The sequence below is a fragment of the Thermobia domestica genome, chromosome 5 (genome assembly GCF_964235325.1).
Source record: "Thermobia domestica chromosome 5, izTheDome1.hap1.1, whole genome shotgun sequence".
NCBI lineage: Eukaryota > Metazoa > Arthropoda > Insecta > Zygentoma > Lepismatidae > Thermobia > Thermobia domestica.
In genome coordinates, this window is record NC_137458.1 from 11048047 (window position 1) to 11074858 (window position 26812).

General features: G+C 37.4%; 1 protein-coding gene across 36 annotated transcripts in view; it reads left to right on the plus strand.

Annotated features, from left to right (window-relative positions):
• Nucleotides 1-2021: 2021 nt before the first annotated feature.
• LOC145685718 (CUGBP Elav-like family member 1-A) overlaps nt 2022-26812 on the plus strand; it is a 925590-nt gene continuing 900799 nt past the window's right edge. For 12 of the 36 annotated variants that reach the window (XM_081758185.1, XM_081758188.1, XM_081758178.1 and 9 more), the window contains exon 1: nt 2028-4967. In XM_081758185.1, coding sequence (XP_081614311.1) covers nt 4636-4967 — 332 coding nt within the window. In that variant the 5' untranslated portion in view covers nt 2028-4635. Of the gene's footprint in view, nt 4968-26812 lie in introns of all 36 variants that reach the window. The other 24 variants (XM_081758174.1, XM_081758179.1, XM_081758183.1 and 21 more) reach the window with 7 other exon arrangements.

A 26812-nucleotide genomic window follows, 5' to 3' on the forward strand; every position in this document is an offset into this window, starting at 1 on the left:
AAGGAAGTAATTGCGAAACGAACGCAGTTTTCTTTTCCTTTTTTTTGGGGGGGGGGGGTAGATTCCTTAATGAATTTTCTATTTCGTTCCACCAGATAAAAAGAAGATATTCTATGGCTTCGTTTCTGTAAAATAAACGAATTCCAAAGAATAAGTTTCTTCGAAACCTCGCTTTCATGAACTCATATAACCGACTTCACTTAGTCTAAAACCAGAAACGCCCACAGGATTCTTTCTAAACCAAGGGGGAGCAAGACCGGTAAACGGGCGAGGTCGTGAATGAATACACCGTATGCGCATTATAATTCATGTAAAACCAAACTCACATTGCATAGCTTTATTGCACGTTGCGTCAGATTATTATTATTATTATTATTATTATTATTATTATTATTATTATTATTATTATTATTATTATTATTATTATTATTGTAGTAGCAGTAGTAGTAGTAGTAGTGGGTGATTAACCAAATTTAATTTATATTTTGACATTTTCTTTTTGGAAAACTGAACCAATATCGAAAATCCAGAGCAGGATAGTTGACCTTTCTCGCCCTCCACTGCGGGCGCCCATGCCTGAAACAATTCCTTCTCCAACTCCCCCTCCAAAAACAGACGTCTGGTGACATTGCTGACAAGCTGGCTATGACAATGAAAATAGACGGGTGAATGAAGAAGCATCATGTTCCAAACCTGAGATCTTTTTTTTTTTTTTTTTTTTTCGAGATCTCTTTTCGTTCTCTAGAATGTCTACCTTCGAAGCCTCTTTTAAGCACAATTCTGGCGATACCATTTCATGATACTGAAAGTGGTCGCGTAAATCGATGACCCTAGTCCCTGCTGGTCTAGTGACCGTGACCAAAGCGCGCCTTTAGTGCACAGGTTGCCAGCTGCAATTTCCGATGGGAAAAATTTGAAATTTGAAATGAAATCTTTGAGTTTTACGTCCCACAGTTATGCCGGTTAGGCTAAAGGAGACGGTGATAATGAGAGATGAATGAAATGGTGGAATGAAGAATTTGGGAGAACCCCGAGAAAACCCACGGACACTGTTTGTCTACCACAAAGTTCACTTGGCGGGAACAGGGTTTCTACCCGGAACCCCAAGCACCAGAGGTGAACGCTCTGCCACTGAGCCACCGAGGCCCCTAAATTTGAAATTTGAACTATATCGTGGTTAAATTCCACAGTAAATTCTAGGTCCACGTTTCATACAGTCTCGGTTCTGAAAAGGGACAATAAACCTCAAACGATGATAGCAATAATAGGATGGGCGCCAATTTCTCTGTAAATTTGGGGGCGGGGGCATTCAGATGCAGAAGGTATAAATATATGAAGATTTTAAGACAAATTGCACTCAAATTATGCCAAATATTGTATATTCAAATATACAATAGGGGGACCACATGAGCATTGGGGGGACCGGGCCCCTCGCCTTCCCCCCCAAGATCAGCGCCCTTCGTGCTGACACTGGATTTGTCAAAGTGTCCTCAAAACAAATTCCTAGGGTCGCCACTGTCATTACATTGAAAATACCTGTAAGTCAAGGGGGCTACTAATGCCGAGTTTCAAGATCGTTTGCTTAATTTACCTTAACTCTTTTTTAAGGGGGAATTTTCGGGTTCAACACCCCCTCAACCCCTAAAGTGTGTCTGGAAGAAACACTGGATTTAGACAAATGAATGATTCCGAAAGAATTGGTGTCTTCACCCCATTTGTCATTTCTTTCATAATGTATTTATTTCCACTTTTTTAGTTATCATTCACTTATAATAATCATTGTTTTTCTTTACCTAACCCTGATACGTTAACTAATACTATTCTGCCCCTACTGCACTGACCCATAGCCCTTCGTTAGAAAGTATCTTCTGGCAATATTTGACACTATATTGTTACGTAATTCAATGAATAATTACTGTGCCAACCCGATAATTAGACTATAGTTTCCATCCCTGCTTCAGTATTCATCTCGCTCGGTGCTGCTTCACTTTGTGGAAGTTGGGAGTCGAACGGTTTTGCGCGCTGGCGCACATCGTACGGTAATACACACGCACACATTTAGCCAGCCACCACACACATTTGACCGTACCGTGTCGAACCTTGCTGAGTTTTGGATCGGATTGCGGCGCTCAGAAAGGGGAAACTAGTGCTCCACAGCCTACCGTGGTGGACGAAGCGGTCGTTGGAAGTCGGGTGTAGAAGCGAGTATAAAAGTAGCGTGTGTGTGTTGAGGGAGGGATATTACCAAATCCCTTCCTCTAAAAAGAAATAAATAATAATAAACATTAACAGGCAAAACTCGTGTACTTACGTATCGTTGTATCCGTACAGTTTTATGTGAAAAAAAAAAAAAAAAATGCGAACTTGTACGGACGATGGTGAAGAATTTCAGTGTTAGGTGAAATCAGGAGTTAGTGAAATTTAAAACAAATAAATAAATAAAATAAGGAATTGTGTGCCATATCCTCTACGTCATTAGTTTTTTGGTGTGTAGTCAGTGCAGTGGGATTGAGAAAAAGTAGTGATTCTAGAAGGAATCCCGCCAAAAGAAGCTTGCACGACGAGATAGGGAGAAAGACGTCAGTTTATTTATCTTGGAAAGAAGAGATTTTGCTGGAATTACGCCTGGAAGGAACCACGTGTCTGTCTGTGTTCGAAAAAAGAAAGTGTTTTTCATCGAAAAAAAGAAAGGGCGTTGAAAATCAAGCTGTATTGTTTTGAGGAGCAAGCGTACAGCCTCTAGCTTTAAAGAGAGAGTTTGACAACCCAAGATCCGCAAGAGCTGGTGGCTAGCGCATCGGGACTCCCCGGAAGTAGTGTGTGTGTTACGTGCAAAGAACACTGCAGTTATCACGGGGAATACCCCAGCATCTTTTTTTGTAAAACAAAGATCGAAACAAACAAACAAACAAAATATCTTACGTCTCCTGTGTCATTACTTGGAAATCGCCGAAAATTAATCACTAATAGTACCGTGATTTTTGTTTTCCTTTGTTTCATGTTTTTGAGGGCTTAAATTGTCTGTGTTGTGCACTTATAATTTAATGTCCTTGCTGATAGTAATAAGTTGTATATAGTCTGTGTTTTGTCTTCGTTTTCAGCGTTGTGTGATTCCACTTTTGCTTCTGTGTTAAGTGGAAAATAATATCAAAACACTACGCATCTTGTATCTCGCAATTTGAGAATGTTTGTCCTATGAAAAGTTTCCTTTCACAAAATCAAATTCTTCAAAAAAAGCAAAAGGACCCTTTTTTCACCTTATTTAAGCAGAGCACCTAAATAGTGTCTTTGTGTTTTCTTCTACACTCACCTGCCCCCTATACTTTTACATTTTTATGCCATGGGGGATGCTTATGTTACATTCAGAAACACAACAGACCTTGCAAACACATTGTTGCCAGTCGTAGCTTCTGCGTTTCTCGAACAAGAAGATTGTCGATGCCCGAGCTAGTGCTCCTTTAATTAAATTTCTATATTTTTTTTTTCTAAGTAGTCATATTTAAAACAATACGGACTAAGAAATAATAATAGTAGTGACCCAAAAAATATATATAAGAAAATATTTTTTTAATTTTATAAGGATACCTATAAACTATTAGGAAATAATTTAAAAACGAATAGTTAATCACTAAGGCCAATCATCTTATCAATATTTTTTTTTCGTTATCAATTATTTTTGCGATAACTAATGTAGGAAGGGGGGGATTTTTATCACAAAAACCAATCAGAGCGGTTTATCATCCTCCTTCAATACAAACAGATTTTTAAGTGACTTAACACACACACACAAGCGAAGGAAAACCTGGTGTAGATAGAGAGCGATCGCCCTTATCTGCTTGCTTAGTGGATCTAGAGACTTTTTTTTCTTTTTATCTTATTCCAAGCCACTCCGAGTCATAAACGTGAGGTTGTGTGTGCGAGGTACCTCGAGCGCGTTAAGCAGTGGAACTTATTTTATATATATGTTTTTTAACAGAAGTCACAAAACAGCCCTGTTACAGTGTTTGTGCTTGTGAAATTTCGCGTCGAAAAACGTAGCGATTACAATTAACATCCACTCAATAACAACAGGATTAGGCTGCAAGAAAGAAAAAAAAAAAAGTACGTGACTGTCTGTGCCGTAATATAATCCTGTGAGTGTTAACGTATTGTGTATCTCAAGGACAAAGCGGTTACCGAAAGATAAGAAAGGCATCAAAGTGACATAGCCCCCACCCGATATATTTCTAGCCGTGTGTGTGTACGAAGAAAAGTTACCAGGTTTCTTGATAAATCTGTAACTTTGCAAATGACGAAAAAGCGATCCCAATTTGCTGGTGCAATTGGGTGAGAGAATCAAGTGGGTAGGTACATTTCATTTCAAATATTTATATATCCGTCCTTTTTGTCATTACGTCATATTAGCAAAACACAACAGTGTTGTGCAGAATTACCAGTGCAAACAATCAAAGTGTACACTTCCTGATTAGTGCGGAAAAAAAAATTGCATAAATTCAACAAGAGTGCCTATTTTTTTAAAAAAAGAAAGTGTAGAAAACCATTTTCGTGTGTGTGGTTATTTAGTGGACCACAAAAAAAGTAAATAAATAAAAAAAAAATAATTAATTAAAAGTGTGACAAAGTACGTTTCTTCGAATGCAAAGCAAGGCTATACCAGTTGTGGTCAACTTCCCAAACTTGATCCAGCACAGAAAACGTGTTGCGGAGGCTGGCATTTACCGTCGTATGGAGATGCTTAGCACACTCAATGCTCTAGCTGGCAAAATATCGCCACAAAATGGTAGTAACACGGGAGCCGGAAGTGGTAACACGTCTCCAGGAAAAATTGTGACTGGGAATCACCACCACAACAATAACAACAACAATAATAATAATAGTCCCCGTAAGATATCCACGGGCAGTGCATTGATGGATACAACTTCCAGTAATAACGCAACTAGTAACGGGATACCTCCAAGTCCACAAATGTAAGTAGTGCTTCGTTTATTCTTTGTGTTTGTTTACGTATGTGTAGGCTTGTGTCATGTGTGAAATGTTTTTGCTTTGTTACGTACAAGTATGTTTCTTCTCTCAACCCTTCTTTACTACTGATTGTACTGTTGTAAGTATTGTAAATATTTTTCGTAACTGAAAGATCATAATTCTGTAATGAATTCATATTGGGAAGATTAGGAGTGAATTATTTGTCAGGTTTCATACTAAAGCGCCGATTCGGAGAGGACGAGCTCTCCCCAAGTGTGGTTCGGCACCACTGATTTAATTAACTCATTGTGAGGTATAAGCGACGCCAATTTCTGCGTAATTTGCGGAGGAGACTTCCAGTGTTTTGCTGTCAAATATCCAGATCCTTTATGGGAAGGGAAGCAAATTTTAAGGGACACGGGCCCCCTCAGCCGTATGAGACATTGTTCATATTTACTCCTGTCGATATCGAACTGATCTAGTTTAGTTTTTCTTTCCTCAACAATACTAGTTCCGGGCAGTGGCGGATCCAGGGGGGACGATCGGGGCGATCTTCTCCCGGAAGAGGAAACTTTCTTATTATATATATATATATATATATATATATATATATATATATATATATATATATATATATATATATATATATATATATATATATATATATATATATATATATATATATATATAAACCATCGCGGAGTTTGGAGCTCTTAAAAGTAGCTGTAAGTAGCAGTATTACAACCCACCGCCGCTCTCCAGAAGTCCGTCCTGGATCCGCCCTTGGTTCCGGAGCTTGATTCCTGGTTGCAGAACACTGGAGTTTAACGCATAACGGTGGTTCAGATTCCAACGTAGATCCTCGTTTCTTATAGCCTGTTGTTAAAAAGGAACAAACTTAAAGAAATAAACAATCACTTGCCCGTCATAAATTTAAAATTAAAAGTGGTACCCAAACGATTAAAAAGAAGGAACGATGGCTCTGGTTCAAAGGGTCCCTGATTCAATCCCGAGCCACGTGGTCTTCGGGTGAGCATCATTAATTGTGTTTTCCAAGAGTTTTCCCAAGCGGGCACGATGGCTCAGTGATAGAGCGCTTACTTTTGTTGTGTGGGGTCCCTGGTTCGATCCCCGGCCAGGTAAGTTAGTAGTGGACATCGTGTCCGTGGGTTTCCTTCAGGTACTCCCGTTTCCTCCCACTTTTTCATTCCACCACTTCTCCCATCATTATTCATTTGCCTTAATCACCCGTCTCCCTTAGCCTAAAGGACGTAATTGTGGGACGTCAAACTGAACCATTTCATTTCGTTCGTAATAGTTTTCCCGTTACATCGGTTTATCCAAACAGTACATTTTTTTAGGGAGGTTTGCCGCAGGAGGTATAAAATTCTTCCCCGAACCATATCTGCAATTGCACTCAACGTGAGATGAGATGATTTTGAGTTTAACGTCCCGTTCAGCAGCGAGGCTATATGAGACGTGGACCTACTGATTAATGTGGAATCCGAACCACATGAGCTCCCGCCGGGAATCGAACCCGGGTCTCCCACGGCTGCACTCAACGTGGTTACAAATATTTTGCACTATACTTTCACCTTCGGAGTGATATACGCACGGAAGGGTTTCTGGTTTTTAATCCCCTCTCCACCAAGATATTTAAAATTATACATTTACCATTATATACATATATATATAATCGTAAGATGAAATTCTGTGTACGCCACTGCAACTTTCGTGTACCGAAAATTCCCCCTTCCCTTCCCCCCGAAGAAATCACCGCTGTTTCCAACGTCACTTCTTTTATTTTTTTTAAAAACCTGTTTCCTACATGACATAATCGCTGATGATTTCCGTTTCATTTTAGTTTCGAAATAACAAGTGACCTGCTACCTAGAACCCAGTCCGGTCTCTTCACACCAAACATGGAAACAGTATTTAAAGAAATACTTAACGAAGGAACCAAAGACCGGGGGCGGGGGATAGGCCCATTCTCAGTTCTGTGAGTGACAAAAATAATCGAAACTGTTATTTATATATTTTTGAAAGTTTATAGTAAACTGAAGATATATTGGATCATAGTCTGGATTCTGGCTCCCCCCCCCCAATTTTTATCTTCTAGATTCGCCCCTGGAAGGAACTATAGAATAATGGTTCGTAACCTGGGTTGTGTGGAGCGGTTAATGGGTGCAAGGTACTCTGACAGAAATCAGCGCTGCATTTAAAATCTCAAAAGAGATCAGACAAAGAACACGTATGACCAACGAACGACTATGTAGGATTTATGAAGTGGGGTGCCAAGTAGACAAGGTTGAAAACCTCTGATCTAGTGAAAGTAGTTTTGTGTGTTACTTCTTATTTGAGTTTCCTACTAGAAAGGTAGCTCTCATACCTGTTGACCTGGTTTTAATTCTCGATGCGGTTCGAATACGTTTAAATGTCAATCTGTATTCAATGAAATAGTGTTGAAAAAGAAAATAAATGCTAAAGCAGACACATAAACCTATTTTGGAATTAAATTTTAAAATCGACAGGTATTAAGATAACATCTGAAAATGTAGAGACTTAAAAGTTTCCTTGCTTTTACATCCATTAGGCTAAAGGAGACAGCTTGTTCTGTAAGCAGTTGATTACTTTGAACCGTAAAGTTCTGTTTCGTACGAACTAGTATTTACAGAGTGCATATGCTCCCGTTTGGTAAATATTTGCTTCCTAATAGCTTATGTAAGTTATTTGAAAATGCATTTTTTTTCTCAGTCGATTTCAATTATATATATATATATATGAAAAAAGTTAGTTTAATATAACTGTCCTTCTAGCAGTAAGACTCGTGTCGGACTGGGCCACCCGGAGCCCCGACTGGAAGAGCAGTTTAGGGGCCCCGCGGTAGGAGTCGTGTACATCCCGTAGAATACGAGATCGTCCCTCTCTCAAAATTATGTCCCAGTGTCCTAAAAACGTTTGCCGGAACGCTAAAATGCCCCGTGTTCTGTTCATGGAATACAAACTGTAGGGTCAATCCAACAAAAACAGTTGTTAACGAGGTCAGTCAATAAAAAACTAACATAATAGATCATTGTTTCTTCTACAAAATCATTTAATTTCTGCTACTTTCAAGTGGCAGACAGACAATAACTATTTTAGTTCGACAAATTTAGCGTTTAGGTGTAGTAGCAACATAAACAACCGAAGGAGCCCTAAGTAATTGGGGGTTCTTCTGAACGTAGTAAGATCTACAGTTATCTTTCTGATGTCTGTGGGAATACTCAGTAACGTGCATCTGATGTAGGCCCGAATTTCGTTTTTTTTTTTTTTATGTTGTAGAAGGATTAAAAGTTTATATTAAAAAAACGAAGTTGAGGGTGGGGCCCCGGCCTGGATTCCGGACCTCCGGCCCTGCCAATCCGAGGCTGGTAAGACTATATCTTTAAAGTAAAATCCGAAACACTACTAGCTTTTGCCCTCCCAATTGGTTCTAGCTTTTGTAGAGAATGGGGTCCCGAGTTCGATGAGAGAGCTTCGAAATCTGAACGCATTTCGCTGGTTTGGATTCCACATTAACTTGTAGGTCCATGTTTGATATAGCCTCGGTGCTGAAAGGAATAGTGAACTTTCAAATCAACCAACTACTAGCTTTGCTTTTTCTTTCTTGAGAGGGGCTATGTAATCCTCCTTGAGGGTGCGAACCCCAAAAGCATAAATAAGAAAATCGTGCGATTTAGCAACTTGGCTACGAAGGCCCGCAGTGTTTGAAAATATGAGTATGGAGAAGGAAACAAAGAAAATCAGCTGTAAAAGTAGTGAGGAAATCTATTAAGATAAATTTTAGAGTAAAATATTCCGGAAATTTGAAACGAAGGCAAAAATCTTTATCTTAAAAGGTATGTCAGCGAGCAATATAGAAGGAAAAAAAGTACAGAAAATCTACTGAAATGAAATCTGTAGGTTTTACGTCCTACGTTTGTGCCGGCTAGGCTAAAGGAGACGGTGAGATGAGGAATGAACAAAATGGTGGAAAGAAAGTGGGAGGAAAGGGGAGAACCACAAGAAAACCTACGTACAGGGTGTTTGTCCACCACAAAGTTTACTTGGTGCGAGCTGGGATCAAACCAAAGACCCCATGCACCAGAGGTGAACGCTATACCATTGAGCCACCGCGGCGCAAGTACTGATATGAATATTTAATTTTTGTCAAGAATTCTCCGCCGTCGCCAAATATTTAAGGCGTACACTATACTTTTGGTATGCGATTTGTGGTGGGGTGCCTCTCTCGGATACAAATCACAGTAGTTCGAATCCCACTTTTTAAGTTCCCTCATATAGCCAAGATTTGCTTAAAAAAAAAAAAAACACGTCAATCCCACAGGGGACGTGTCCCCGACAATATTTGTAAAACGGTTTTCGTCCCCCCCATATTTGTGAATCTGTTTCGCCTCCCCCCAATATTTCAAGTAATTTAGGTCAAGTACGACATAAAAGAGGCTCAAGAATGTAGCAGTTTGCTAAGTTCACAAAACAATGTTAGACAAAGTGAATATTAAAAGAAGTAGCACAAAAGATTGTTTCCAGTTGTGAAACTGGAAAAAGGCAGTCAGTTTTTGGCCCTATGAAGGTGAAAGTGAAGTAAACCGTAAAGTAACAAACTGTTTGTGTTTAGATAGCGACCAGCAAAGAGAGTTTAGTTTAGCTAAAACCATATAATTTTGAACAAATTCTGTAACCAGTGGCGGCTCGTGCTTTGAATTTTAGATGGTGCACAATATATGACCTCGTTTTTTCATTATTAATAACGAAAAATGATGTTGACAATAGAACGAAAAATGATTTAGCATAAATAAAAAATGAAAATATTGGAAGGAGGTTTGTACAAACATGCAAACATTAAGAGAAACCGACACTGTTTGTAACTATACATTGTTTACATTAGTTGTAGGCTTGTTGGGCTAAAATCTGTTTTCAAAACTATTGTTTTTGAGTATTTACTTCACACTACCCTTTATCATCATTTTATTTTTGAATTACATTTAGTGTCATTTAACTAAAATTGTAAAACAAGGTTGAATTTTATTGTTTGAATAAACGAACAAACTGTAAAATGTTTTTTTTAGTACCACATTTTGTACAAATACTAGACTATCAAATTAAAATTAATCACGATTTTTTTTCGCTTTTAAGTAAAAAAAAAAAAAAAGCTTTAAAATGTGCAGACTATTTTTTTGCTAAATTTTCCGGGGAAGAACCCTCGGACTCCTAGCATTCCTGGAGGTATTCCATATACCACAGTTCCCCTGGTAGTCTGCCCCCTCCCCCCAAAGTTTATGTGCTGCTGATGCCAATAATAAGAAGCAATAAACTTCGGCCAGTCAATCGGTTACTTTGTGACAAAATAATCTATATCAACAGGAACTGAGTAGAACCACGCGCTCAGAAAGCACAATATTTTGTGACTGGAAATTGAATTATTACTCTACGTACACTATTGAAACAAGAACGCTGAAAAAAAAAGTTTGGTCGTATTAAAAGATCTCCCTACCATTACAGTATTATTAGGTTCAATGTGGTAAGTTAGAATAATAATGGCCGAAATGATTTTCTTCCAATCCAACTAAACAAGTTGATTATGAAATAAACTCGTTATCACCAGAAATGTAGGCTGTACGTAGCTGAAGCCGTCGATAACGAAGGAATATGTACTTGAAAACACTAGGTTTTGATAAGATTACGGCATACATGCTTGTCCTATAAACTGTATCCAAGTGGATGACGAATTACTTTCTCATGGTGTCTTCAGAATCTTCAGGTGATTTTTTCTTTTTTTTTTACCCTTCCATCTCGTTCAAAACTACAGTTTTCAAAGAGTGCAAGATAATGATTTGTACAGTCCGCAGCAAAAAAAAAACCCTGCAACATGAGCATGTAAGTTTATTGTGAAATGACGAAGTCTTTTGCTTCAAAATAAGTGTGCAGGGGATGACGCCGAGGTTTCTCCTGGCGTGATTCGTGCCACTTAGACGTCATGTTGAATCACTGCGCTGTTAGGCGTAGTTTCACAATAAACTTACGTGCTCGTATTGCATTATTTTTGCTGCGGACTGTACCTTTTTTTTAAAAAAGGTAATAATATATCTATTAGATATTAAGGCTATATTATCTTTTCTAAAGACTTCGAGGAATATTGTACCCTTCTCACCTCTGATGTGTGAGGTCCCTGATTCAATCCTCGGCCAGGTAAGTTTGTGATGTACAACATCGTGTCCTTGGGTTTTCCCGGGGTACTTCCGTTTCCTCCCACATCTCATTCCACCAGTTCTTCCATCATTAACATGCCTTATGCATCGGTCTCCTTTAAAGACAGAATCGTGGTACGTTAAACTGAAAGATTTCATTTCATTATCTCTTTTCTGCACTTCTAGATTACTTGCAGATACGATAATTTAGTAATGGCTCTTCGTTCATCTCTGGTGTGCGAAGGGTCTTTGGTTCGATTCAAGTAAGGGAGGTGGTCGACAACAGTCTGTCCGTAGATTTCCTCGTTTATGCTATCAGTTCTCCTTATTATCATATGTTTACAAGTAGTGTATATAACGTCACGTTAGGTGTGTATGTGTCACTGTTAGGAATATGTGTGGGTCACTGCTGCTAGAAATCCAACAACAATAAATATAATCAACTCCCATCAGATTGGCAACGAGCTACATACTTTTTTTTAACGCCATAAAAGTTCTTGTTTTCGATGTTCCCAAAAACTACGTATAGGAATTCACTTTCAAGAATGTCGTTTTGTTGAGCTCGATCGATTAATGTATATTTTATATTTAAACAATATTATGGTTTAAAAAATAATGTTTAAAAGTTAGTTAGTATCTTGGGTTGTATCTTATGAACCGTACTGTATATATTGTCATCTTCCGAGTGTCATGAAATAAAATGAAGTCTTACAGTTTAACGCCCCACAATTATGTTCTTTAGACTGAAAGAGACGGATGATAAAGACAAGTAAATGATGATGATGATGGAAAAAATGGTGGAATGAGAATGCAGGAGGAAACGGGAGTACCCCGAGAAATCCCACGGACTTGATATTGTCTACCACAAACTTACCTGGCAGGGGATCAAACCAGGGACACCCATGCACCAGAGGTGAGCGCTTTACCATCGTGTCCCTTCCTACTGTCATAATGAAAATGTTGATTAGTGTATACTTTATGCATTGCGTGGTTTATCGTGCTACATCAGTTTTTAGATTTACAAAAAATTAATTTTCTCGAAAACTACGCTTAAGGATTTAATTTTGCTCAGCTCACTGAGATGTGTTACGTATATAAACTTTGAACAAATTTATTTCCGTTAGTCAAGGGCGCCGATCCTAGGGGGGGGGAGCATGTATTCTATGACTATGTATTTTTATATGCAATTTTTATGAATATGCAATATTTGGCATAATTTGAATTCAATTTGACTTAAAATCCTCATAAAAACCTTCTTAGACCCTTGTCTGCAACCAAACACTAATCTAAGTGGGCTCCCTCCCCCAAAATTACAGAGAAATCGGCGCCCTTTTCCGTTAGTCGCTAATAATAATGTATGCAATTATTATTTCCTGTAGTCTAAGGGCATGACCTTACGTTCAATTAGAAATTCTATTTCCTTTCGATTTTTCGATGTATTTCGATATTCAATATTTGGAATATATATATTATTCGATATCCAAATCTAGATATCACATAGTCCTGTCTTAGGATAGAACTCCTTAAGACAAAGCTGAAGTTTTAAATTCCTGGCTACGCCGTTGCTTGAAAATGCTGTTTACTATTTGAGAAATGTGTGGGGAAGGTCATCAATGACGTCATTAAGCACTGATAAGCTAAGAAAGACAAAATTACTGAGAAATAAGTACTTTAAATATGCAACTAGCTCATCCATCCGTTCAGCTGAATATTATTTCAGAAACTTACGAAAATTTTTAAAATGAAATATCTCAGTTTAACGTCCCACGATTACACTCTTTTGGATGATGATTAAGGTAAGTGAATGATGATGTAAGAATTGGTGGAATGAGAAAGTGGGAGAGGAAACGGGAGTATCCCGACAAAAACCCACGGACACGATGGTGTACACCACAAATTTACTTCCCTGGGAATCGAACAAAGGACTCCACGCACCAGTGAGAGGTAAGCGCTCTACTGCTGAGCTACCATCTCTACCCTGCTCCTTCCCCCCTCCCATGAACATTTTAAAGACTTGTGTAGTGAAGAATCGAATCCAGGGGAGTTGGCCCTCGGAAATTTAAAATTATCTCGGAAGTGGGAGGTAGTTATACTTTTTCCCTATTCTATAGGTCAGGGTTTCTCAACCTGGGGGTTGGGAGAGGGTTTCATGGGGGTCGCGAAGATAAGCGGAAGAGAAACATATAATTAGAATCAAATACCGAAAAATATTTTTAAATATTTTGAATTTTGTTCCGATGAGCATAATTTTATTTTTATACACACTGTTAAGAACAAAAAATAGGTCTAATAAACATTTTCAGCAGGTGCAGAGTTGAAAATGAAATGAAATCTTGAGTTTTACGTCCCACGTTATGCCGGTTAGGCTAAAGGTGACGGTGATTATGAAAAATGAATGAAATGGTGGAATGAAGAAAGTGGGAGGAAACGGGAGAACTCCGAGGAAACCCACGCACACGGTGTTTGTCCACCTTAAAATTCACTTGGCCATCGCGACCCCCAGGTGCAGAGTTGTTTAAGAATGAATTTAAATGAAAGAGGTACGATATGAAACTAATGAGAACTGCAGATTGAAATCCAGAAAAATACAAATGCAACACTAACCTGCATATTGATATACAATTAAAATTGAAAGTTAATGAGATACCTGAGCATGGTGTGATTTCACTAGTGCGGCAATGTCCGGTTCAATCTACGTGACGCACATTATCAAGTCATTTTCAACTAATAAGCGATTTCTTGTGTTTGTTTTAATGTTTAACATGGAAGAAAAAACACTTTCGCACAAGTACGATGTAGCAAATGCAGCATATACCAGACCAGGATATTCTTCTCTCCTCTTCAGCCAGAATTCGTCACAGAAAAAATATTGCAAGGACCAGGCACGTAGGCAGGATTTCGTGAAGAAGGGGGGGGGGGTCCGTGACATGAAATATTGTTGTCATCACACCAGGGACTCGATCATTCTGAACTATTTTACTGGAACATATATTGATTTGTTTAGCCAGGATTTCGGGGGGGGGGGGCATGACATGAAATTCTGAAGGCCCAGGAGCTCGATCGATCTAAACTACTTTACTATCAACATATGTTGTTTTGTTAGGACAATAAAATTAGGATATGTTGGTAAGTATTTTAATAACAAATTATTAAGAAACCTCGAGTAAAATAATAAAAAAAGTATTAAAAAGATTTTACAATATTTACATCCTTCCTCTGTTCATTCAAATATAACAATTTTCCTTTCATTATGACCTCAACTATTATAAAAAATACATACTCAATAATATCTTGTAAAATATTATACAATATCTGCGTCCCTTCCTCTGTTAAATCACATGTTAACAGAACTTTCTTTCCACGTAAATTTTTGTTTTTATTTTTCCGTCAACTACTGTCAGTTCCAAATGAGACAGGTTAAAGGAGCAGCAGAAATTATTTTTCAAATAACATGTTTGATACTGCAAGGGTGCGAGGACGAAAAATTATGATAAAAAATGTCCACGCCATTACACAAAATCACTATGCTTTCGGAAGCTGGAAATCTCCCTGACTAGTAGCAGAAATTCTGAGAATTCCGTAACTTTTCTAGAAATTTCAAATTCCCTAACTTTTCCAGGATATCTCGCTCATCTCGCCACCATTATATTGCAAGTAATACAAGTCTCTTCATAACAAAGAGTAACCAAAAGCTTCCTGTACTTTTTAATTTTTAACGCTGATCGTTCTTTTTCTCATTTCATTTTGTTCAATTCTTCCTTAATTTTTTCATTTCTGGTCTTGAAGGGGGGGGGGCTCCGGACCCCCCGGACACCCCCCCCTTGGCTACGTGCCTGGCAAGGACTTGTCGATTTTAATCCGTTCGCTTTTAGGGAAATTACTGTATCCACTATATACAAGAAATGGATTCTACTAATATAGAAATAGATGGATATAGTGAGATCTCCGCAATAGATGTAGTAAAAATCTCTCACAAGCTTATTACAAATCAGAAATTATAAGGGGGGTCACCGGCAAGGGAATGTGATGAAATGGGGGTCGTGATAGGAAGTAGGTTGAGAACAATTGCTGTACGCAGTGGCGTATTTAGGGGGGGGCTTCCGGGCCTAAGCCCCCCCCCGAAATCTTACTTACTATAGTAAAGTATATGAAATATCTTGCAGAATTTTCACATTTTCAGGCAAAGCCCTCCCCGAAAGTTAGCAAAGCCCCCCCCCGAAAGGAAATCGTAAATACGCCACTGGCTGTAGGTCAGGCATTATATCAAAGAAAATACAAGAAAAACTCATCTGTGTAACTCTGTTCACATCCGTCAGCCTTGATTATTGGAAAAAATACGAACCTGCATTCTGTCCCATTACCACTGCTCTATATACGTTATGTATTCTTAAAAGTTACTGTCCTTAAGGAGCAGTTCTTTGTTTATTTTGTTTTTTTCCCTCGTAATTTTCCAGAGCGACACGGTAGCAGTAGTAACAAGTGTTGACAGGTACTGTGGGTAATACAAAAGTGTTTTCCGTGTTAGCTGCATTCCAATAACTCATACTTAGCTATTTTACCTGCGGCATAAAATCAATTTTATTATATCATGTGATGTTGTAAATTCGTAATGACCTGACATTGATTACCAAAACTTGAAAGAAACGGCACAAAATTCGCATAAAATGCATTTAGTGGCATGAAATGTTCATTTGCCAAATCACTCAAAGTGTTGCCAACTGCGTAAATCGATTAATTACTGGTGGCTGACGGTGTGCCTGTTTACCAGTTAGCAATGGAGTACGGTTTTCTTTGCTGTTCTTTTGTTAATTATTGAAATAAGATGCTTTAAAAAAAATCGTTCATTCGTGTAGCATTCATTACCATTGTAAACAAGTTGTAGGATTGTTACTAGAGTATTTATGAAGTCGGAACAATATCGCTTTTTTTTGGGGGGGGGGTGCAAGAAAATAGTGTCAAAAAATCTCAGTCCAATACTAAATTACACCATGTGATTATTTTTCAGTACAAATGAGTTATGCTATGTCATAGGGTTGTTAATATGATTCTGATTTATGAAATACTAGCGTTGATTAGCCACTTCGTTGGGTTAAAATAAAGACTTTAAATGTACGACTCTTTATATATATATATATATATCTCCTACTCCCCCAAGTTGTGGAGCTCGATTTGGATTTAAACGGCATCAGAAGTGTCACCTTCATCTGAGCAACATCGAAAACTATTGATTCGACACTAATATCGGTTATTTTCGATCATTTTTAAGTATCTCCCCCTCTCCTAAGTTGCATTGTCAAAATGAAATGACAGAAACCATTCCAGGTCCGAACTTCATATATGTTTAAAATTTGATTGAGATTAGTCGGGTGGTTCGAGTTTACAAACATAGTCACTTTCACTTTTATATATATATAGATAAACAAAATCCTCAGAGTTGTTTTTGAATAATTCTCTCTTTTTTTAACCCTGGAGTAAACCATCTTTCTTTGGAGAGGTAGGGGAAACATTCAAACCCCATTCCCCTGGAGAACTTATAATAAAAACCTTGAGTTCAAGATTTGGTGTGGATAAGTGGAACGGTATTCACCTCTAGGCAGACCCGTAGCCAGCCCAAAAATGTAGCGGGGGCCGGCTGAAATTAGCGGGGGCGATACAACCATATTATAGTTCATTTGCAAACCTACCGTGAAAATATTGGGGGGCAGCAAAAATTTAGGGGGGTCCGGCCCCCCTAGACCCACTGGATACGGGCCTGCCTCTAGGCGTGTATAGATTCACCGAGACAGGTAAGTAAAAATGATTTTTTCGGCGTGTAGGAGCCATAGAATGTATAAATCCGTTAAAATCTCGAATTCCACTTTTTTTTTTTCACAGTCGTCCAGTGGTGGATCTATTCCAGGGCCGAGGGGCCCAGGCTTCTCAGTTTTTGGAATGACAAAATTAATTTAAGCTATTAGTTACATATTTTGAAAGTTTATAGTAAACTCATGATATACCTAATCATGGTTTGGGTTCTGGGTGCCCCCCACCAGTCTGTATTTTGTAGATCCGCCCCTGCAGTCGCCATACTTTCTTCTCTTCCTTCGTCGCTTAAAACTAAAAATAAATAAATAATAATAATTACAATAAATAGGTATAACTTTATAAACACTTCTAAATCCGATCATATTTAGTTCAATTTATGTTTTGAAGCATCTGTTCAATGACTCTGGTTCATTGTGGTAATAATAGAACGGTGTTTCTGGAAGTTGTGTGTAGTGGAGAGGGGCTAAAAAAAAAAGAAAATAAAAAAATCAGATTGTGGTGCCAAAACCATATTCCCATTATCGGTGATCAATTAGTAATGATTTCACAACTGTAATGCTGTGCGGTGCTTTATTTTCCGGCGATTGTTTTTGAAGAGAGTGGGAGAGAGAGTCCATTGGTTAATGGTGCTAATGGACATAATAATCAGCTGAATCCCTTTCATATACGGCGAGAAATACATGCATGAGAAATGAGATACTTTAAATAATGTCATTTTAGGCTAAAACAAGGTGAAGCTATTTTTTTTTTCTAACATACTTTATTTACAGCGTCTTGGTTATCAGTAACGTAACTAGGCTAGTTATCACCCGGGGCAAGAACTCGCCTTAGCCCCCCCCCCTGACCTATTAAACCGAAACGCTCCTCAACTTAGAGGTCTGCACGGATTCGGGTCTAACTAAACTATAACTAACTATGACCTATGGTACGCGGAGGTTCAATGCCGCGTTCACAAAACCTCTCCACTGACTTCTATCCTTAGCCAATTGGATCCAGTTTCTACTTTGTATTCCTATCTCTGCGAGATCCATCTTAATATTGTCCTCCCATCTGCGTCTAGGTCTTCCTAATGGTCGTTTTCCAGTTGGTCTTCCAGACGGACTTGGGTCTACAAAGTATATATCACTTCGGACCCGGGATGTAAATTTTTAAATATACAACTATATTTTTTCGGGCCTAACTTTGTAAATATACTGTGTCAGCGATGTTTATTGGATTGTTCTTTCTGGAGAACTTTTAAAGCACAACTGCAAAATTAAACCTCTAATTATTGTAAATAAAAAATACAATTTTACGTTAATTATTAAGTTTCTGTAATTCTGGCTCATTTAATTATCTCACGAGCTCGGGCCGGATTCGGGCCTAAATGCTAAAACATTTCGGACTCGGGCCTAAATGCTAAAACATGTTTCGGACTCGGGCCTAAATGCTAAAACATATTTCGGACTCGGGCCTAAATGCTAAAACATGTTTCGGACTCGGGCCTAAATGCTAGAACATGTTTCGGACTCGGGCCTAAATGCTAAAACATATTTCGGACTCGGGCCTAAATGCTAAAACATATTTCGGACTCGGGCCTAAATGCTAAAACATGTTTCGGACTCTGGCCTAAATGCTAAAACATATTTCGGACTCGGGCCTAAATGCTAAAACATGTTTCTGACTCTGGCCTAAATGCTAAAACATATTTCGGACTCGGGCCTAAATGCTAAAACATGTTTCGGACTCGGGCCTAAATGCTAAAACATATTTCGGACTCAGGCCTAAATGCTAAAACATGTTTCGGACTCGGGTCTAAATGCTAAAACATGTTTCGGACTCGGGCCTAAATGCTAAAACATATTTCGGACTCGGGCCTAAATGCTAAAATATGTTTCGGACTCGGACCTAAATGCTAAAATACGTTTCGGACTCGGGTCGGGCCGCACATTGTAAATTCGCGGGTCGAGCCGGGCCCGGGCTAAAGTTCCAGCCCGTGCAGTCCTGTACCCCAACTCCATGTGATATTGGCATCACAGAGTAATTTTCCTATTCCATTTTTCCTTCAAGTGGTAAAGCTTGCTTTCAAAATTGCACTATAATTTAATTTTTAGTACAACATAAAACACCAAAATAATCCGTATTTGCCAAATAATCTGAAAGTAGTATGTATAACATATTTTTATAGTCTTATCATAATAACGGGAAATCAATGTTTTTATTATTATTATTATTATTATTATTATTATTATTATTATTATTATTATTATCGGGATGTGCATATGCGTAGAATGAATCAACCGTTTGTTGCTTTAGAAGAAAACATTTAATTATGACAAACAGTTAAGCTGTTGTCTTGAGTATTTTAGTCGGACATTTTACAAATCTCATAAATCGATGTAAGTTAAATAAAAACACGACAAGCAGGAACTAAAATTTAACTTTGCGGCCTCTTTTGGCTGCAAAGATGTTTAGTGTCCTCAAAAGATAGCTTTGAAACTAACTTATGCTCTATAGATACGATCCTAAGGTTGGTGAGTCGTTGTACTGTTAAGTTTCTGAGGTAATTTTTTTATGATCTTTAGTTTGATAAAACTTTTTGCCTTGCGGTGTAGTGAAAATATGTGCCCAGTTTTGCGCCTCGCCCCCGCAATCCGTCGTCCGGGGCACAAACTCCGTTTTCTCCCCCTAGTTACGTCACTGTGGGTTTTATGGTATAATAAAGCTTCTCTACAGCTTCTGGGTTAGAGTTTGTTTTTGCTTCAACCCTGGTTGTAGTAAATCCCGCATGCCCTATAAATTCGATTCGTCTGAATATAGCGTCCTTTTCCACCGCCGAGGTGTTATGAAACTGAACTCTGAGCTTAAAGTAATATTTCAACTAGTAATCATGATTGTATCTGTGGCATTCATTCCCGGGACTGGAATCCGGGACCATACACACAGAAAGCATTCGCGTTACATACTTGCATGGGCGCAAATCTGTCTTCAACATTCGGGGGGGGGGGGGGAACGGGTAAGGCCGTTCATATATATACATATATATTATAAACATTGTTCAAAATATTAATGAAGTTTAAAAACAATAGTGTGGAGGATCAGGAGAGCAGAGTTGTCTTCAACATTGGGAGGTGGGCAGATTTGAGAATAATTCTGGGGGGGGGGAAGATGAGACTCATGGCTATTCGGTGGTTAAATCTGATTCCTGACGTGAACCTGTTGTGTATTATATATCAGACGATGTATGATAGATGAAATAGCAGTCGGCCACAAATTATCACATTTCTCCCGAAAAAACACATTTCAAATTGGATTATTTGGGGGACAATCAGTAATGTCATTTCGTGGAAAAAATCCCATTTTGTGGGATTTTTGACAATTTTTCGAATAGAGATAAAAGGGAATTCTCGTCAAAATTGGCAGCATATATGGGATTTTTCACGTATTTATTTCATCGGCGCCAATAACATTCTCTAAATGAGTGAGAAGTTGGCTAAGCACTCTACAATAAGTGTGAAATCAGAGTTAATTGTCAGATTGTGTTGTTGGAAAGTACATAGTATAAAGGAACTTGTGAATCTCAAAAATAAACACCAAAAAAGTGTGAATCTCAAAAATAAGCACCAAAAAAGTAAATTGTACCCTGGAATTTTAAAAGAAAATCATGAAAGGAGGAAAGAAGTGTAGCTATTACCAAACAACAAACAGCCAATTTTTAAAATGTGTCCCACATGAAATAACTGGACAATGAAATTTGTCTAGTTTCAGGACGTTCAGTAGGAGATTATGGTACAAAAGTGTGATGGAAATACCAGTGGTGCCCCCCCCCCACTCATATCCATGACGCACCCCCCTCAATTGTCTATCCGTAGGTGTTCTTCCATAAAAAAAAATATTTTCGATTAATTTTTACACCCCATCAAATATATTTATATAGATTTTTACCCCCCAAATATTTCAATGACGCAGTTTGCGTCATAGCCCCCCTTTGTGGGCACCCCTGGAAATACTAAATTTTTATTTTTTAAAAATAATCCTTTTTTTCATCAACAAGTTCAATAGTCTTCTTCAATTAAGGAAATTATTTATTAGGATTTCAGAAGAACGAGATTTACGAATAATTGACTCAAATATTGAAGAAAGTAAATGCCATACAGTAGTTTCAGTTTCCATGTTTTATAAATTTTAAAAAAATTCTATAATTAGAATAACATGTGGGAAATTTAAGAGCGAAATGGGAATTTCTGCCTTTCGATATGGGATTTTATAAGGTTAAAAGTTGTCATCACTGGGGGCAGTCTCCTCAGTTCAAAGATTGGAGGAGACATGTCTCTCTCATCTCCCCTATATTTGCACCAGTGCATATTTCTTTACTCCACATTGTAACGAAAACGTTTATATTTAGTTACAGCCAACGAGGACAATATTCCGGTACGTTATGATAACAAATCTTGTGGCCAGACTTGTTTAAACTTGTTTTATTCATGCTGTTAAAGATGTAACCAGTGATACCAACCTGTGGGGAAAAATCCCTATCGTGGGAGTTTTTGACCTTATTTTCTCGGAAAGGGATAATAAGCAGCATGTATGGGATTTTTCGAGAAGATCGAAATTTACGGCTTATTCATTTAGATATTGTAAAAACTGACAAACACAGAGAAATTTAATTTTTAACATTATAGCATACTTTTAATTAGTATCACGTGGGACATTCACACGTAAAATGGGATTTTTTGCCTCTCGACATGGGATTTCATATTGTTTCAGGTTGGCATCACTGGATGTAAAAAGTGAGGAAGCCATACGTGATTGAAGTGTATTTTTAATTTCTGCAAAATAAATGATTAAGTATTAAGGAAATATGTAGTTTTAAAGTTACAAAAATAATTTAATTTATTGACAATTATCGTGATGAGTTTTGGTGATTATTAAAGTAATTTTAATCGAACTGGGACCGCAATATTTAATTATATATGTGTGTTACAACATAGTATGAATTTCTCTTGTTCTCGTGTGACACAAGGATATACAGCAGCGTTTCCCAACCGGTGTGCCGCGGCACACTGGTGTGCCGTGAAGGGCCGCTGGTGTGCCGCGAGTAAATCGAAACAAAATTATTAATTCTATAGCAATTAAATTGCAGGACATAGGGAAAATGTACAGTGTATTTGTATTTCACATTACTATGAACCTCTAATATGAATCTACAATTTTAAGTTTCATACCGCGTTACTTTTATGTACATTTTTAATATTGAAAAAGGTATCTATCATTGTTGTAACGTTATGACCATTAATACTTCTTTATTGTTGCAGACCATTTCGTAACTTCAAATTTTAAAATATTCAATCCTTTCGACAAAACAAACATACATACGAATTATTTACATTTGTGTTTTAAAAGTAAAAGAGATTTATTTTTCGTTCGTTATTTAGTGATCTCGCTTTTTAGTGAAAGTTTGGATGCAGTTTTCGAAAAAGAAAGCGTATTTTTAAAAACGTAAGTCCAATATTTCATTGCAATTGTTTTCTATTTTTAAATTAGAATGAAAAATAAGCATAATGATTTACCACGGGAGAGAAACAGTGATCGAGCTATCTTGTGTGTGAGAAAGAGATCAGTAATCACAGAAAAAGATACCATGGTATTTTATATTTAAATATAATAAAATCTATGAGTGTGCCGCGAGAATTCAAGTTACACCGATAGTGTGCCGCAAGTTGAAAAAGGTTGGGAAACGCTGATATACAGGGACTTTTGAATAGTTTAATGGTTCATAGTTACTGTCCCGAGTTTAATTATTGGAGGCACATGTAGTTCAGATCTCTTACTAAGTGTTAACTCAGTGTTTCATACAGCCTTTGTGCTAAAAATGGTTGTTAAACAGTCATAATCTCAAAAATTTACGACGTCAGAGGGGGAACAAGGGGGCGAGAGGGTTACTTCTACCCCCTGACTGCCACCCAGACTCCTACAATCTTAAAACATTCTACATATGTTATTTTATATTAGTATTATAACCAATCTCATTGCTAAATTGTACTTTTCCATGCACTTACTACAGCGTTTCCCAACCGGTGTGCCGTGAATGGGCCGCTGGTGTGCCGCGAGGACTCGAAACAAAATTATAATTTTATAGCAATCAAATTGCAAAACGTAGGGGGAAATGTATATTTGCATTTTACATTACTATGAACCTCTAGTATTCTAATGAATCTACAATTTTATTTTTCATACGAGGTTACTGTTCCGTACATTTCTAATGTTGAAAAAAGTATTTGTTATCATTGTTATGACCATTATTGCTTCTTTATTGTTGCAGACTATTTCGTAACTTGAAAATTTAAAATATCATTCAATCCTTTCGACAAATTACCTACATTTGTGTTTTTAAAGGAAAAGAAATTTGTTTGTTCGTTCGTTATTTAGTGATCTTTTTTCTTAGTATCACTGAAAAAATACCACTGTGCAATGGCGTCCATCAGGGGGGTAAAGGTGGGGCGCTTGCACCCTCTAGAGGAAATTGTACTTCGGAAGATCGAAAACCCAATACATTTTTTAGAATACACCGCAAAGTTTGAGACATTTGAAATGTTGCTTATACTTGCCCCTACCCCCTTGAAAACCACAACATGGGCGCCCTTGCCACTTTTTTTTATATTTACAAATAATAATATCTATAAGTGTGCCGCGAGAATTCAAGTAACACCCGTAGTGTGCCGCAAGTTGGAAAAGATTGGGAAACGCTGATTTACTATGTCTCAGATTAGTTCTCAAGCTTTCTTTGAGCGTCTGGGTATGCACGAATATTTTTGTTTTCTAATTTAGTGCTTTTTCCGTTAAAATTTGGTTATAGTTCTATCTTATGATTTATAGTTTCCAACAGTGAGAATATGTAACATTGTGGATCGGATACAACTGAAAACAGGACTTTCATTGTGCGTAGCAAACAACAATAGCAAGAGTTGGTCGACTTGTTTTCAGCGCATTGGATCAACTTCAGTTAGAAACAAAAGAAAGATAACCATTAATTGTATTATGTAAATTAAATAACTTGTGTGTATTTATCCAGGTTTGAAGTTTTCACTTATTATTTTATTTAAAGGTTCTATACTTTTCTTTCTGAAACATTATTCTAGGCAGCTTAATTTGAGAGTACCAGAGCTTAATTTTTGAAGGAGATAAAGAGTTGTGATTTTCTTCCTGCAAATTATAATAAATGTATGGAATTGAATCGATTAGCTTCCAACATAACGTATTGTCCGAGTGTAGAACTTTAGTTGGTAATTGGTATGCACTACTGCTCCCTTAGTTATTTTTTGCTTCAAAGCAATGACGTGACGTCTACCATATCGAGTAGAAATGTGATCCCAGCCCCCGCCAAGTGAACTTTGTGGTGGGCAAACACCGTGTGCGTGGGTTTCCTCGGGGTTCTCCCGTTTCCTTCCACTTTCTTCATTCCACCATTTCGTTCATTACTCATCATCACCGTCTCCTTTCGCCTAGTCGGCATAACCGTGGGGCGTAAAACTAAAGATTTCATTTCATTTAATTTCATTTCATGAGTAGAAATGTACGAGGAGGTGCTGAAAAATTCGTAGCAAAACCCAGAAGGAGTACACGTGGAATGATGAAATTTTAGTTATTCTACATACTCTCCCCGACAGGATTGGCTGATTTAAACCAAGGTGGTTTAAACCAAAAATTAAAAAAAAAAAAAAAAAAAAAAAACGAAAAATGCTTTAAATCGTGTGAACTTCATGGTGACGTTTCCACATATCAAACTGTCTGCATTAGTTTCATCTCCTTTTCAGCTTTTAATCAAGGCGTCCCATGTTTTATTCTCGGTCGAACCATAACCCTTCTCTCAAATGTAAACTAAGTAGCGGTTCGGATATCACTTTAAGGGAAAGTCTTCTTCTTGATAACCTCAGTATTTACGTAAGGATGTTAAGCCTAAACATACGAAACGAAAGAAATTGTACATTTTTGCTTCCTTGAATGCCTGCTGTTTTATAAAGAACCCAAGATTCCTTAACCCGTAAGTAGTCGCGCCATTTTTTGTAACGTAATTACTCGCGTGGGGGTGCCACAGACCCCCATCTTTTTTTGTTCTTTTTTAGCTGTTAATTAAAATATTGCGGTGAGAATTGCTAGAGACATTCCTTATAACCTTTCTTCTCGACTCGGTGATTAATATAAGGCAAAATTTTCAAGTTTCTCAGGAAGGTACTGTAAGAGGCAGCAATATAACCAATTCCAATTTCAAGAGAATCACTCAGGAAACTTGCTGGGGGTCCAGGAGACCCCCACGCGAGCACTTACGGGTTAAATATATTGATAGAAATTGGCAAAATTTATCGACTGCCTTACATAGCTTCCAACATTACCTTGGACTGAACTTTAAGTTTTAATTTTTAAAAGCCTGTGACAAACATATTGGCATTTCAGCTAAACGAATAAAATGCAAGCTCTGGCGCGACGTTGCCAAGTGGTAAAGAGGTGTGGCTATGGCTAAGCAGACAAACTACAGCGCGATCAGGTGGCAGGGGATAGATGTGGATGTGTACAAAATAAACGTGGCAATACCGCTGGCGTCTCATTTGCTAGCAGCATTTAAAGGGAACTTGGAGCACCGCCTTCAAATGCCAAGATGTTTTGTCATATCTACATAGTAAATTTGTAATTTAATACCTCAGTTTTAGCATACTGATCATTAGAGCAACCCCAAAGCATAAAAAGCATAATAGCAATTTACACATATGGTTGGTATCTTAAACATGGTTGTGGTTGTCTAAGGGTCAAGAAGAAACTAATTTTAAAAGCATAATTTTAGAAAATAAAGCATAATTTAAAATATATATCACAATTCTTGAAAAATTCTGTTTAACTGCAAGTTTAAGATACTGGTATTAATATTTTTTAAAAACAATATTTACAACGCAAAATCATTGAGAACATAACAATGCAACAAGGAAAAGCTTATCTTTATTCCTGCAAACTTCTTTTCGGTGTAATCCTTTGATGTGGAGAAAAATAGTAAAAGAAGAAGAAAACTTTCCGCCAACAATGAATAGTATACAAGAACTCCACACTGTACTGTTATGTGTGACCACACTTTCTGTACTTTTTGGTGGTATCTTTTACTTTCCCATTCTGTATATATGTACCTCTAAGGCGCACACAAGTGATAGAAAAAACTGGCTTGAGTAAAGTGCATAAAGTAGAAAGTTCATTAAATATGGAAGAAATTGGTTGCATAAAATATTAATAAATAGATCAAGATATTTAGAATATTTAATATATAGTAATTATTATACTTATACACGATTAATGTAAAACAATGATTGAAATTAACAATAAAGCATAATAAAGCATAATTTGAAAAAAATAAAGCATAATTAAACAAAAAATAAAGCATAATGTGGGTTGTTCTACTGATCATGATAGGGGCTACATTGACCATAAAATTTTACATGCTAAGAAATAACGGGCAAAATAACGGGGTCCAATGCACCAGAAGTAAGCGCTCTACTACATCTACCGTACCCCTAGGGTGTGAGATATAAAACAGGTTGAAAAATCTGTACTTTTAAAGTAAAAATATAATTTCATTTCATTTCGCATCTATTTTAGTATAAATATGTACTGTAAATTATTCATTGTAGCCTTGGGAAATTTCAAGAGTACTAATAAAACTCCAACCGACCAAAGCAGAATATATATTTTTAGATTATATTTGTGTCTTGGGCGTGTCTTGCATCCAGATTGTATATAAGCTGTCAATATTGGATATTTCTCTCATAATGTGTCTGAGGAAGGCTATGTTACATAGCAGAAAC